At 44.6% G+C, this 13,654-nt stretch overlaps 1 protein-coding gene across 6 annotated transcripts in view; it reads right to left on the reverse strand.

The window, feature by feature from the left end:
* The window catches only part of ADAMTS2 (ADAM metallopeptidase with thrombospondin type 1 motif 2), a 225,060-nt gene that overhangs the window by 43,311 nt on the left and 168,095 nt on the right, over positions 1-13,654 (reverse strand). For all 6 annotated transcript variants that reach the window (XM_033927280.1, XM_033927281.1, XM_033927284.1 and 3 more), the window contains exons 9-10: positions 7,969-8,101; positions 820-933 (exon numbers count right to left, since the gene is read on the reverse strand). In XM_033927280.1, the coding sequence (XP_033783171.1) occupies positions 820-933; positions 7,969-8,101 (247 nt within the window). The remainder of the gene's footprint in view (positions 1-819; positions 934-7,968; positions 8,102-13,654) is intronic.

Raw genomic sequence — 13,654 nt, forward strand, 5'->3', positions numbered from 1 at the left:
TTAACCCCCCCCCCCCTTCCCGATGACCACCATTGCTGCTGTTTTCCTAATTAACACTCCCTCAAAGACCACCATCACTGCTACCCGCCATTCCAGTCCCCCCTCACATGAACCATCGTTACTTCTATTCTCCACTCCAAATCCCCCTGGTGCTGCTCTTGTCCCTTTTGCACCCAAGATGAACGGCACTGCTATCCACTTCATTCCCCCCACCCTCACAACTGGCACCATACTTACCATATGCATGCTGGTGCTGAAGGAGGATAATGCCAATGTTCTACAATGGGCCGGTGCGAGGCCTTGAGCATCTGCTTATGCTCAAATCCTTCCCAGCTCCTTCCCTCTCCAAGAGGCTCATGCTCCGAGAAATGAAGGCCTTGAGCATGTGCAGAATAGAACATTGGCATCAACCTCCTTCAGCCTCGGCACGCATATGATACGGGAGAAGGTAGACAGGAGCGCCGATCATCTTGAGTGCGGAAGGGAGGAGAGTAACGCCAGTGGCCTTAGGGGGAGGGGGGAGGGGGTTAGAGTGGAGGATAGCAGCTCCAGTTGTTCTCAGGAGGGTTGGAATGGAGGATAGTAGTGGTGGTGGTCTTTGTGGGGGGAGTTGAGCAGGAAGACAGTAGTGACAGTGGTCTTCAGGGTGGGGCTCAAATATAAACTGAGATCCCCATTTTGACCCTTTTTTTTTGAGCCAAAAAGCTTGGTTTATATTTGAGTATATACGGTAATATGTGACACAAATCCCATTTCAGGAGGATTATTATTAACGTCAGACTCTAGATACCTATGCAGAATATTCAGGTCTGCACTCACCTTTCCATGAGCACACATTGTCCCATCAAGAGGAGGTCCCTTCTTTGTTTTGCAGAAATATGGGTTATCTGGATGACTGCACCACAGTTGTTTACATGGGTCGAATGTCCTAAACTGGAAAATAAAACAGCAGTCAACGGAAACTGTTGGTTGAACCCGATGCCAAACCAATTAGAACAACAGTCAGTAGCTGCTGCAAATGATTTGCAGTAATCGGATGAGTGTAAGAATCAACCTGCCTTCCATCAGTACAAGAGGATATTTTGTATATCATGAAACAAGTTCTTAAAATAGTCACTTCTGTTCCAAAATGCCGAACAATGGTGCTGGTGCATTGGGAAATATGACTCAACATGGGCCGTGTTTCGGCAATGAAGCCGGCGTCAGGAGTTCAATCCACTATCACACTATGTCATCAAAAACAAGTGTCAGTTGAAGGAAGGAATATTATCATGGGAAAATGCCTTTTCTTGCAACGTGGCAACAACAGCTGTCTTCTCACTTCCAACTTGCAGTAAAGATCTAGCACACCTACATATATGGGAGTGTCGATGCCAATCTTCTACTAGTTTCTATAATAGAATCTTGGGGGCCATGGCAGGGCACTGGAGCACCTAGAGCTAGAATTGCAGCCTGTGGCTGAATGAAATAAGGGTCACTTAGCCACATAACAGGTGACAAAAAGATAAGAGAGAATTGAGGAAAGACCAGAATTTCTCTATCACAATGGTCATTCTACTCTAATAAGTCACACTGAGATACCAGCATATCAACCGGTTTAGGTAATGGACTAGCATGCAGATTTGTGACTTTCAATTCAGTGGCGTAGTAAGAGTGAGCGGCGCTCCTCGCCCGATCTCTTCCCTAAATCTCCCCCCGCCACACGTACACCCACTTCTCTTTCTCTGTACCTTTTTAGCTTCTTCGGCGTGAGCAGCATGCCCACATCGGTGTCAGCTTGCCCTCTGACATCACTTCCTAGGTGCGGGTCCTGGAAGTGACATCAGAGAGAGCACTGATGCCAACGTGGGCGGCAACCTCATGCCAGGGAAGTAAAAAAAGGTACAGGAGAAGTTAAGGGGCGTGTGGCAAGGAGAGGAGCAGGGGAGAGGGGTGCTGCACCCATAAGAAGACCGCGCCCGGGTTGGACTGCCCCGTCCCCCTTCCATTATGTCCTTGGTTTTAAAATATCACATACTGTCCAATGAATATTATAATAATAATAATAACTTTATTTTTGTATACCGCAGTACCATAACAGTTCTGAGCGGTTTACAGAGGAAGAGACTGTACACAGACAGCGATGTTACATACAAGACATTCAGATTAGCTTAGCAAGTTGGGATTAGTCAGGTATATCCAGAGGCATATCAGAGATACAAGGCAGGGAGAGAGTCAGAGAAATTTATCAAAGAGATAGGTTTTAATTAATTTCCTGAAGGATTTTATACCCTGGCACCAATTTATTACATAGTCATATGGGATGGAAGAGAATCTATATTCATATAATTCAGGAGTAAGTTCTTCAAGGTCAGGGTAAGTTCATTTGAACTAGAGCAGCTTCTGGACTCTACTTGGATGTTCCTTATCTTATCATCAAGCCGTCTGCTGAACATAAAGCATGTCACAATGTCGGACAGCTGATATACAAATGTTACATGATGCTACAGAACCTGAACCTGTCAGAAAGAAAGAAATCTGTAGCTTTAAGAACTTCCTGCTGCTGGGAAGAACTGTGGAAAATAGGGAAGACGAATGAATATAAATCCAGTTTTATGTGGTTTCTTTGATACAAACGAGAGAATGACACGGTGACAAAATTCATCACCGTCCCCGTCCCCGCGGATAACCGCGGTAAACCATCTTCATGTCATTCTTTAAGGAGAGAGGGAAGAATCAGAGTATGAATGGCCACAACCACTGACCCGCAAGCTTTGCTTTGAAGAATGCTGGTGTAGAAGGACCGAGGTTGAAATAGACACTAGAAAATGACATGGGATTATTTCCCGCGGTTATCCGCGGGGACGGGAACGGTGATGAATTTTGTCACCGTGTCATTCTCTAAATTACAAACAAGATTAAAATGTGCTTAATTCCCTAGTATGAGTAAGGGATAAGGTAAGCTTCTATCAGGGATTTTAAAATTATTACTATATGAATTATATTTATTTTAAACGTCAATATTTTGTATTTACACCCCAACTTTCCAAGAAAAGGAGTTAAACACAATTAAAATCATCAATTACATTGTAGATAGAAGTAAGCATAATAATGAGAGAAAATAAAGGACTCAATAGGGATAACAACTCACATCACAGGCACAAAACACTAAACACACATTAAACTGTTTCATGCACTGACAGTCCCATGCATTTCAGATCAAATGTGCTACAATCCTTTGCTTCCTGCTTATACAATGTGTATTGTGTGAAGGTTGCATAATAAAGTGCGTAATGAAAATCTGAAAGATAACTTAAAAAATACAAAAGTAGACATACATAAAGTTTTCGGGGATGTGTGCAGGCTTTTTAGAAAATGCCTTTTTTCTTACAATGTTGTATATCAGGACTTAAACCTATTGTGAGGTCCACAAGTCAGATGGTTTTTCAGGATATGCACGATAGAGATTTGCATTAGAGAATGGCGCGGCACGGAAGTGACGTCAGCGGGAGTCAATGGGATTACGAAGAGCATATTGTTGACCGCCGCGAACAACAACTTCAACCAGAGGTATGGGGGAAGGGAAGGAGGCACACGCATGGAGGGGGGCGGAGAGGAGGAGGGATGCCGGTAACCCCACCAACATGGCTCCTGGGGCGGATTGCCCTCCTCGCCCCCCCTTATTATGCCACTGCTATTGGGGATCACTTAAGTTTCAAGTTTATTATTTTTTTGATACCCTGCAAATCACAAAGTGTCTAAGTGGCTAGCATTCACTGGCCCACTAGGTACAGGGCTGGTATGTCCCCGAATATGGAGGAAGGTCCTCTGAGGGTTGGGGTTGGTGAGATATTATGATTGGTGGGGTGGGGGAGGGGGTTAGAAGTATGAATGCCGAGGGTAGAGGGTGAGTGGCAGACACTACGGCTCCTTTAGTCTCCAGACCGAGAGCACTGAGCTTCGGTTTTGAGATCCGATGTAGAGAATGACACGGAGACAAATTTTTCCCCGTCTCCGCGGGAACTCATTTTCCTGTCCCCGCGAGTTCTTTTTCTGTCCCTGCCCCGTTCCTGAAAGCTCCATCCTCATCTGCGCAAGCCTCAAACACTTTAAAATCCTAAGTAGCAACATTCTAGAGCTCAGCTTGTGATGTCATAATGCCTCATTCCACCAATGCCTAAGCTCCGTCCTCATCTGCACAAGCCTCAAACACTTTAAAATCCTAAGTAGCAACATTCTAGAGCTCAGCTTGTGATGTCATAATGCCTCATTCCACCAATGCCTGAGCTCCGTCCTCATCTGCACAAGCCTCAAACACTTTAAAATCCTAAGTAGCAACATTCTAGAGCTCAGCTTGTGATGTCATAATGCCTCATTCTACCAATGCCTAAGCTCCGCCCTCATCTGCTCAAGCCTCAAACACTTTAAAATCATAAGTAGCAACATTCTAGAGCTCAGCTTGTGATGTCATAATGCCTCATTCCACCAATGCCTAAGCTCTGTCCTCATCTGCGCAAGCCTCAAACACTTTAAAATCCTAAGTAGCAACATTCTAGAGCTCAGCTTGTGATGTCATAATGCCTCATTCCACCAATGCCTGAGCTCCGTCCTCATCTGCACAAGCCTCAAACACTTTAAAATCCTAAGTAGCAACATTCTAGAGCTCAGCTTGTGATGTCATAATGCCTCATTCCACCAATGCCTAAGCTCCATCCTCATCTGCACAAGCCTCAAACACTTTAAAATCCTAAGTAGCAACATTCTAGAGCTCAGCTTGTGATGTCATAATGCCTCATTCCACCAATGCCTAAGCTCCGTCCTCATCTGCAAAAGCCTCAAACACTTTAAAATCCTAAGTAGGAACATTCTAGAGCTCAGCTTGTGATGTCATAATGCCTCATTCCACCAATGCCTGAGCTCCGTCCTCATCTGCTCAAGCCTCAAACACTTTAAAATCATAAGTAGCAACATTCTAGAGCTCAGCTTGTGATGTCATAATGCCTCAATCCACCAATGCCTAAGCTCCGTCCTAACCTGCACAAGCCTCAAACACTTTAAGGCAGGTTAAGGCAGAGAGCTTACAGGAACGGGACAGGGACAGCAACAAAACTCGCGGGGATGGGGAGATCGAGTTCCTGCAGGGACGGGGACAAATCTGTCCCCGTGTCATACTCTAATCTGATGCTCAAGTACTGCTGGAGTAACAGTGCATGTAAGCAGTTACTCCATAGTCGGCAACCTGTGGCCCAGCTTTTACCATACCTTGATAACCTCACCCAAGATCTGTTATTTTATTATTAACTTGTGACATTTTAGTGCAAGTCCCATTGCATCTTTCACTTCAATCTATAACTTAGCCCAAGACGCTAATCGAAGCCGGGATATTTGAAAACATGCCAGGGATGTGCATCCATTAGCACGGCTTTTAAAATTTAATGAACACAAAGGTGATGTAACATGTATCAACCTGTGAATTCATGCATTTGTCTGTTAACAGCTGTTAAAAATATATATATATATATATTTATATATATATGGGTGGGAGGGATGGGAAAGGGGAAGGGATAAAAATCTATGTAATGTATCAATGATTGTTTGTATGTGAATGAATATTTTTAACACTTAATGTAATCTTGAAAATGAATAAAGAATATTATAAAAAAAAAAAAAAATTCTAACACACATTACAAATTTAAAACAGATGTGTAAAAGGAATCCAAAATGTGTCCAAAAGTTGGACTATAAAGGCCATATGAACTAGAAAATGTTTCCCTGTGCATAATGTGGCTACAGGAGGCCTTTCCCACGAATCTCTACTCTTTGCGGTTGTCTCCCAACACCCAATCTGAGCAGGGTTGGAGTGCGCCTCTATCAAAGAAGGGAAGAAGTGTCTTCAGCAGCAGACTGACTAACCTACTGAAGAGGGCTTTAAATTAGAATGGCTGGGGCAGGATGATTAAAACCACCGGGTAAGTGAATCACCTTTACACAAATGAGCGAAAAAGGCAATGTTTGCAAAGCAGTATGGGAAACAAGGTGATGGAAGAGGTTAAGTTAGATTTAGTGGTGTTCATGGAGAGCCATGACTGGGATATAGTTATACAGGGTTATAATCTGTTCAGGAAAGAAAGGGGAGGGGGGGGAAAGGGGAGGGAGGGGATGGCATTATATTGTTAAAGCAATTTATCCAAACGGCACTCAATTTTTATATATAAATGTTCTTGTGAGGATTATATGTTAAAGATCATATTAAAGCCACACAATTGCAGGATCTACAGGGTAAGGAAGAGAGGCACTGTGGGTCAAACTGGAAAGAGCAAATGGAAAATATATTTATATTGGTGTGATATACAGGCCTCCTTCACAGATGGAAGAAGTAGACGTTTAATAGAAGACATTCCAAATATAGCTGTAAAAGTGAAGTGCTACTAAAAGGAAATTTTAATATGCCAGGAACCTCAGGTGCCAATATTGAATAGGCTTCTGCTGTGCCTCTTTGGGGTAGAAATGAAGGTGCCAGTTGTAGAATTGTCTCCATACTGCTTTACAAAGTCATTCTAACTGGAAAACATTGACAGTGATGATTAGAGAGTTGCATAGGGACAGAAATCCCACTCATCCCCGCCCGTCCCCGCCAGGATCCTCTCCGTCCCTACCCATCCCCACCAGGATCCTCTCCGTCCCTACCTGTCCCCATCAGGATCCTCTCCATCCCCACCCGTCCCCATCAGGATCTCTCCATCCCCACCCATCCCCGTCAGGATCCTCTCCGTCCCTACCCATCCCCACCAGGATCCTCTCCGTCCCTACCTGTCCCCATCAGGATCCTCTCCATCCCCACCCGTCCCCATCAGGATCTCTCCATCCCCACCCGTCCCCATCAGGATCTCTCCATCCCCACCCGTCCCCATCAGGATCTCTCCATCCCCACCCATCCCCGTCAGGATCCTCTCCGTCCCTACCTGTCCCCACCAGGATCCTCTCCGTCCCCACCCATCCCCCACAAGGAATTACCTCCATCCCCACCCGTCCCCATAAAAAGCAGCAATTACTTCTGACAGGATCATCAATTTCACAGTTTCTTTTGTGTTTCCGCTGCTGTTTTCCTTGTGGAATCTCTTTGGTGGAACCCTTTTTTTGTTTTCTGTTCAGGTAATTAACTTATAAACCCCCTCTTTTACTAAGGCTGACGTGTCCATTATATTATATGGATGAACCCTGCTTCCAAAGCCTTCCATCCCCGTGGGAGTCCCGTTGGCTAGAGGGGGGTCCCCGTGGGAGTCCCGTGGGTTAGGGGGGGATTCCCGCGGGAACCACACGGGACCCGCAGGATTCCCGCGATCCCCATTTCCATGCAGACCTCTAGTGATGATCTGTCTTCATACAGAGGCTACCCATTTCTATACTAGGATACCTTGAACTACTACCTTACCCAATATATGGAATTTTGCTCTAGTATCAAATTTGTGGTGCAGTCTAATTTTGTGTTTCCTGTATACTGAATGGATTTCTATGATGGATAACGGGTAAAATGAACAGCGAAAAGTCTTCTCCTAACCTATCACACAGAATCTTACATATTAAACATTAATAAATTCCTGCAACTGAAATCGAAGTGCTGACAAGTGCTGTTTGCAGCTAATTATACATTATTAAAAAAAGAAAAAAAAAAAAAAATCAAAACATAGATCACTAACAACATGCATGACAGATCAAAGGAAAACCAGATGCTCACCTCCGCAGACACTATTGTAACTAGTTCAACTTTCCAAAGCTGCTTGATGATAAAAAGATTTATAAAGATTTTCTGGTTGCCATGAAAAGAGTCAGGATTATCACATGGTTAGTAAGAATTATAGCATGTGGACAGACCGCAGCACCCTTCCTTAAAAGCATCGCGCCATGCAGGAAAAGCATGCGCTCGCAGAAGACTTTCACAGAACACGCGGAGGGAGCAAGGCTAAAGCAAGGCAAGAGCCCAGTACTCACAGCGGTACACATCATGTAGCCCAAACCAAAGTCAAAGCGGCACTGCTCGTTCATGGAATAATGGAGTCCGGGGAGCTGAGGGAGGGAGGGCCAACTGTGTTCGAAAGGATCGTCCCGCAGGCAGTCATAGGAGCTGCAAGAAGATTAATACAGGATGAAGAGACCAGTTGGTTTTACCCATTTTGCACATACAATTGTTACACCGTTTCTAATAAAATAACACCGCCTATCTTCGGCCTCAAAAAATATGACCACGTTAGCCCCTATTACACTAAACTCCACTGGCTGCCGGTGGAAGCAAGAATCATCTTTAAATTCGCTTGCCTCTGCTTCAAAACCTTAGCAGGCTCTTCACCAATTTATTTATCTGAGCACCTTGAAATTGCTGGCCCCTCTCGTACTCGAAATACCTACCTGTTTTCCTTTCCCTCCCTGAAGGGTTGCCTCTACAAGAAATTCCTCAATAGATCCCTAGCATTCCAAGCGGGCAAATGGAACAAATGCCTCTCAACTCTCATCTCCAATTCCCTCCCCCCCCCCTACCAAACATTCAGGAAGTTAATCAAAACCTACCTTTTTGACAAATTCCTCTGATCTATCCACCCTCTTCCCTGCCTCGTCCTCTGATCTCAACTCACCCCAGACTCTTCACCGCCGTATGTAACACTGCTATTTGTAACACCACTGTATGTAACTTACAGCAAATGTAACTACTCAGTATATGTCAACCTAGCTGAAAAAACAACTTCACCGTAAATGTATCGTCTAAAATGTAAATGTAACATTACTGAAATTGTAACTTCGCTGTAAATGTACAGTCTCTTCATTTGTTAACCGCATAGAACTTCCATGGTAATGCGGTATACAAGAATAAAGTTATTATTATTATTATTATTATAACCTACAGAATTACCTACAAAATTCTGCTGTTAATGTTCAAAACAAAAATTCTGCATACACCGGGTTTCAGGGACAGATTTCTTGTCCCTTATTGCTCACCAAGAACTCTAAGATCTAGTAATCAATCCCTTGTGCAAGACACCTTTTCTACGATACCACCCGAAAACATATTCTTCCAGTAACTGCGCCTGTACACTGGAACTCAGTACCACTCTATTTAAGAGAAGAAGAAAACACTGATATATTTAGAACAAACTTAAAAACTTTTTTTTATATAAGGACGCTTATGACATATTATCTTCTTCTTGGCCTCTAGACTATTGATTAGTCCCGTTACATTAACGGGTGCTAGAATATATATGTGTGTGTCTGTTTTTATTTTTTTCTCTCTCTCCTTAGTCGCTTTCTGTCTGTCTTTTTTCCCCCCCCCCTTGGCTGCCCACTACCACCCTTTGCCTGCTCCCCCTGTCCATTCTCCCTTCCTTTTACCTCCCCTGTGTCCTCCATCACCCCATCACTGCTCACCTTATCCAGCAGAAGCCCTTCTCCCTTTGTTTTACCTCCCCCTGTCCATCATCACCTCCTTCCTGCTCCCCCTGTCCAGCAATAGGCCTGTCTTTATTTTTCTGCCCCCCCCTCCCTGTTCATCAGCACCTCTTCCCCTGTCCATTAACCCCTTTTCTGCCCTCCATTTCCGTGTGTTGCAGCATTTCTCTCCCACCCCACTTCCCTGTGCAGTATTTTCCTCACCCCCATACATTCCTTCTGAACTGTTAAAATGTTTTCCGGGTTTGGCTGCCGCAGCCTGCAGCCACCGACAGCCTCCGCGGCCAGCAGTCGCCGCGGCCGACATCCGACTCGGGCCGCCGCGCCGCAGGAGAAGCAGTGCCCAACTTAAAATCCGGAAGGGTTGGCTTTTGATGGCCTCGGGGGGGGGGGGGGGGGAGGAAGAGAGAGAGCGGAGAGGCGGCGACCGCTGCATCTTTCAACAGGGAGCAGGACAGACCGTAAGCCGCACATGCGCACTTCCTATGTGTCGCTACAGCTCACGGAAAACCGGCGCAAACATAGGAAGTGCGCATGCGCGGCCTAGCGTTTTATTATATTAGATTATCAATAAATACATAAATAAGGAATATACCTTCCCTCTCCCTTTGTTTTATCCCTTTCTCTCTCCTTCCTATACAAGATTGTAGTTCTACCCCCTTTTCTTATGCGTTTCAGTTTGCCGTACAGTGAGAAAACACCCTTCAGGGATTCAAGACAAAGTTAGACAAGTTCCTGCTGAACTGGAGCGTACGCAGGTAGGGCTGGTCTCAGTTAGGGCACTGGCGTTTGACCTTGGGGCTGCCGTGGGAGCGGACTGCTGTGCGCGATGGACCACTGGTCTGACCCAGCAGCGGCAATTCTTATGTTCTTATGTCCTGTCTTAATAATTGGGTTTTCCCTACTTTTATATTTTTAAATGTAATGTATACCGCTTTGACAATTTTTAAGCGGTTTATCAAGTTTTAATAAACTTGGCAACGCTTTCTTCTTATTTATTTACTTTAAAAATTTCTATAACGTTTAAAACTAAATGGTTTTTATTATTTACTATTAATTCAAAGCACTTATTGATTCAAAGCAATTTGGGTAATGACTTACATTAATTAAGATAAATAAATAACCCATATGACCACAGTGTTTGTGTCTGAATTAGATGAATGATTAGCAGACACGAGGCAAAATTGAGGGTTAGCCCACTTGTCCGTTAAGGCACTGAAAACGGTGATGGGCTGTATACTAGTCTGATGGACTCTTACGGCCTCTTTCACAAAGCCACGCTAGCGGCTGCTCTGCGCCAACGGCCCCGAAGCCCATAGAGAATTAAAGGGCTTCGGGACTGTTTCTGTGCGGCTCCGTAAAAGAGGCCGTTAGTCTAGCTGCACACATCAGCCTGAATAGTTCCATATAATTTTATTTATTATTTATTTAATTGGTCTTCGCTCCCGCTCTCTCCAGCGAGCTCTGAACAAGTTACAACCAAGGGAATACAATTTTCCATATTTACAGTACAAGTTTTTATCCTAACGTGACATGTACTGAAGATCTAGTATCAATATACATTTCTTTGTAATCCACCGGCCGTAGGCAGGGGAGCTAGCGTTTGTTTTTTAAAAAATTGTAACCTCTGCTTTGCCATCTCCTAGGTTATATTAGAATCATCTAGACCAGTGTTATTCAACCTTTTTACACCTATGGACCGGCAGAAATAAAAGAATCAGTCTGTGGACCGGTGGTTGAATAACACTGGGCTACGTCGTGAACCAGACCCCGCCCATCTATATCCAATATCCACCCCAGACCCCGCCCCCATAATAGTACTAATTGCACCTTGCACGTCCCGTGCCTCATCTGGAAGCCTTCCCTCTGACGTTGCAACGTCCAGAGAGAAGGCTTCCGGTTCAGGCGAAGGATGCCTTTAAGAGCCACTTCCCGTGGCTTTGTGCACTGAATCAGTTAGGAAGAGGGAGCTGGCTCGAAGATAACGCTGCATCGATTGCACCGTGGACCGGCGGTTGAAGAACACTTTTGGGCCTGATGCAAATGCCGGCTCTGTGGACCGGCAGGAAATTTCTGTGGACCGGCACTGGTCCATGGACCGGTGGTTGAAGAACATTGATCTAGACAATACTGGAAATCATTTAATTCGTTCTACATTTAATAGATTCTATCAATCCTGGGGTCTTTGAAGGCACATCTCACAGGGAGAGGCCAGCTCGCTGGATCAATCTAAGCCAGTGTTTTTCAACCACTGTTCCACGGCACACTAGTGTGCCGCGAGATGTTGCCTGGTGTGCCGCAGGGCCGCCATCAGGGCAGTACTACCAGTCCTGCATTCAGGGGCCCGGAGCTGACAGGGGGCCCGAGGCAGGGGCGCCAGTAGCTCGCCAAGGCAAAGTGAGTCGATCACCCAGGACTCACTTTGTCTTGGCGATCTAATCTATCGAGCCGATAAGTCTTCTTCTCCCCGACGTCAATTCTGCAGTCGGAGAGGAAGTTCGGGCCAGCCAATCGCTGCCTGGCTGGACGGAACTTCCTCTCCGATTGCAGAATTGACGTCAGGGAGAGCATGCGTCGGCGTCGGCTTTGGGGCCTGTTATCCATTGGTGGGTCCTGTTCCCCGATGGCAGCGGCAGTGGCAGTGGCTTGGGGAACGGTAGGGAGAAAGAAAGAAAGGGGGCAGGCAGGGAAACAGAAGGAAAGAAGAGAAACAGAAAAAAAGAAAGGTCAGGGAGAGAGGAAGAAAAAGTTGGGGGAGGGAATGAGGTGTGGAGGAGAGAAAGCATACAGGCTGATAGAAGGGAAGAAAGATTGGATGCACAGTCAGAAGAAGAAAGTGCAACCAGAAATCACCAGACAAGGTAGGAAAAATGATTTTATTTTAAATTTAGCAAAGTGGAGGCAGTATTACCACAGTTTTCAAAGGAATTTGCCCAAATAACTTAATAGTTAACTGGGTAAATTCCCAGAGATGAAAACTTCCCTTCACTTACTATGCACAGTTCTGAATTTATATCTGCTGTCTATATTTTACAATATGGTCACCTTTTACTAAACCGCAATAGTGGTTTTTAGCGCAGGGAGCCTATGAGCGTCAAGAGCATCGCTGGGCATTCAGCGCAGCTCCCTGCGCTAAAAACTGCTATTGTGGTTTAATAAAAAGGATGGAGGGTATATTTGTCTATTTTTGTATGCTATAAAAACCAAATACAGAGAGAGACTGAGAGCTGTTGACGAAGAGCTACGTGTGTGTCTTTCTTCGATTCCAGCCAGAATATCAGCTTTGTGTTCAGCCAAACAGGCCCAGGTTTCGCACTGAATAAAGTATTTTATAATTTTTATTTCTTAATAAAGTAATTATAAAATACTTTCTTTGTGTTTATTTGATTCCTATTCAAGAGAATTACTTTATATATAGTCAATATAGGCACAGAGTTTAATTTTTTAACATTTTCTAATGGTGGTGTGCCTCGTGATTTTTTTCATGAAACAAGTGTGCCTTTGCCCAAAAAAGGTTGAAAAACACTGTTCTAAGCAGTCAACAGAAGTTTGCCGTCAATTTCTGTCTTATCTGCTAATCAAAACAAGCTCACACACAGTCAACTGTACTTTTGGGCTGTTGCTCACAAGGTGGGGAGAGAAGGGTGCCGCGTTAGACCTTCACAAAATTCAAGTGACGCATTTGGTCCAAAGATTTATCTAACCTCCATTTGGAAGGCGATTGCCATGACAAACATGTCATTTATCTTTAAGAACGAGATTTTATTTTTGCCTTCTGAAACCTTGGATGGGAATGCTTCCACCTTTGGATCTGTATATTTTACGACTTGTCACGTATTAAGAAGCGTAGATAAATAGAAACACATGCTCGCCCAAACACAATAATGTCACAATCTCTAGAAAGTGACCAATACATTACTCGCACCTCCACTGGCAACCAAAGTTCAAGTTTGGCTGCTTACATTACAAGGTTTCATTTGGACTTGACTTACCCTCAAATATTTAACCAATCTTTTTTCTCTTGCTACCAGTAAACATATGAAATGCTCGCACCCGAACTTTACTAGGATGGTTTTGGGGCTCAAGGGTCTCTCATACGAAGAAAGACTGGGCAAACTGCAGCTCTATACCCTAGAGGAGCGCAGGGAAAGGGGTGACATGATTGAGACATTTAAGTACGTCACGGGTCGTGTCGAGGTGGAAAACGATATATTCTTTCCCAAAGGACCCTCGGTCACAA

Source organism: Geotrypetes seraphini, chromosome 18 (genome assembly GCF_902459505.1).
Source record: "Geotrypetes seraphini chromosome 18, aGeoSer1.1, whole genome shotgun sequence".
Classification (NCBI taxonomy): Eukaryota; Metazoa; Chordata; class Amphibia; order Gymnophiona; family Dermophiidae; genus Geotrypetes; species Geotrypetes seraphini.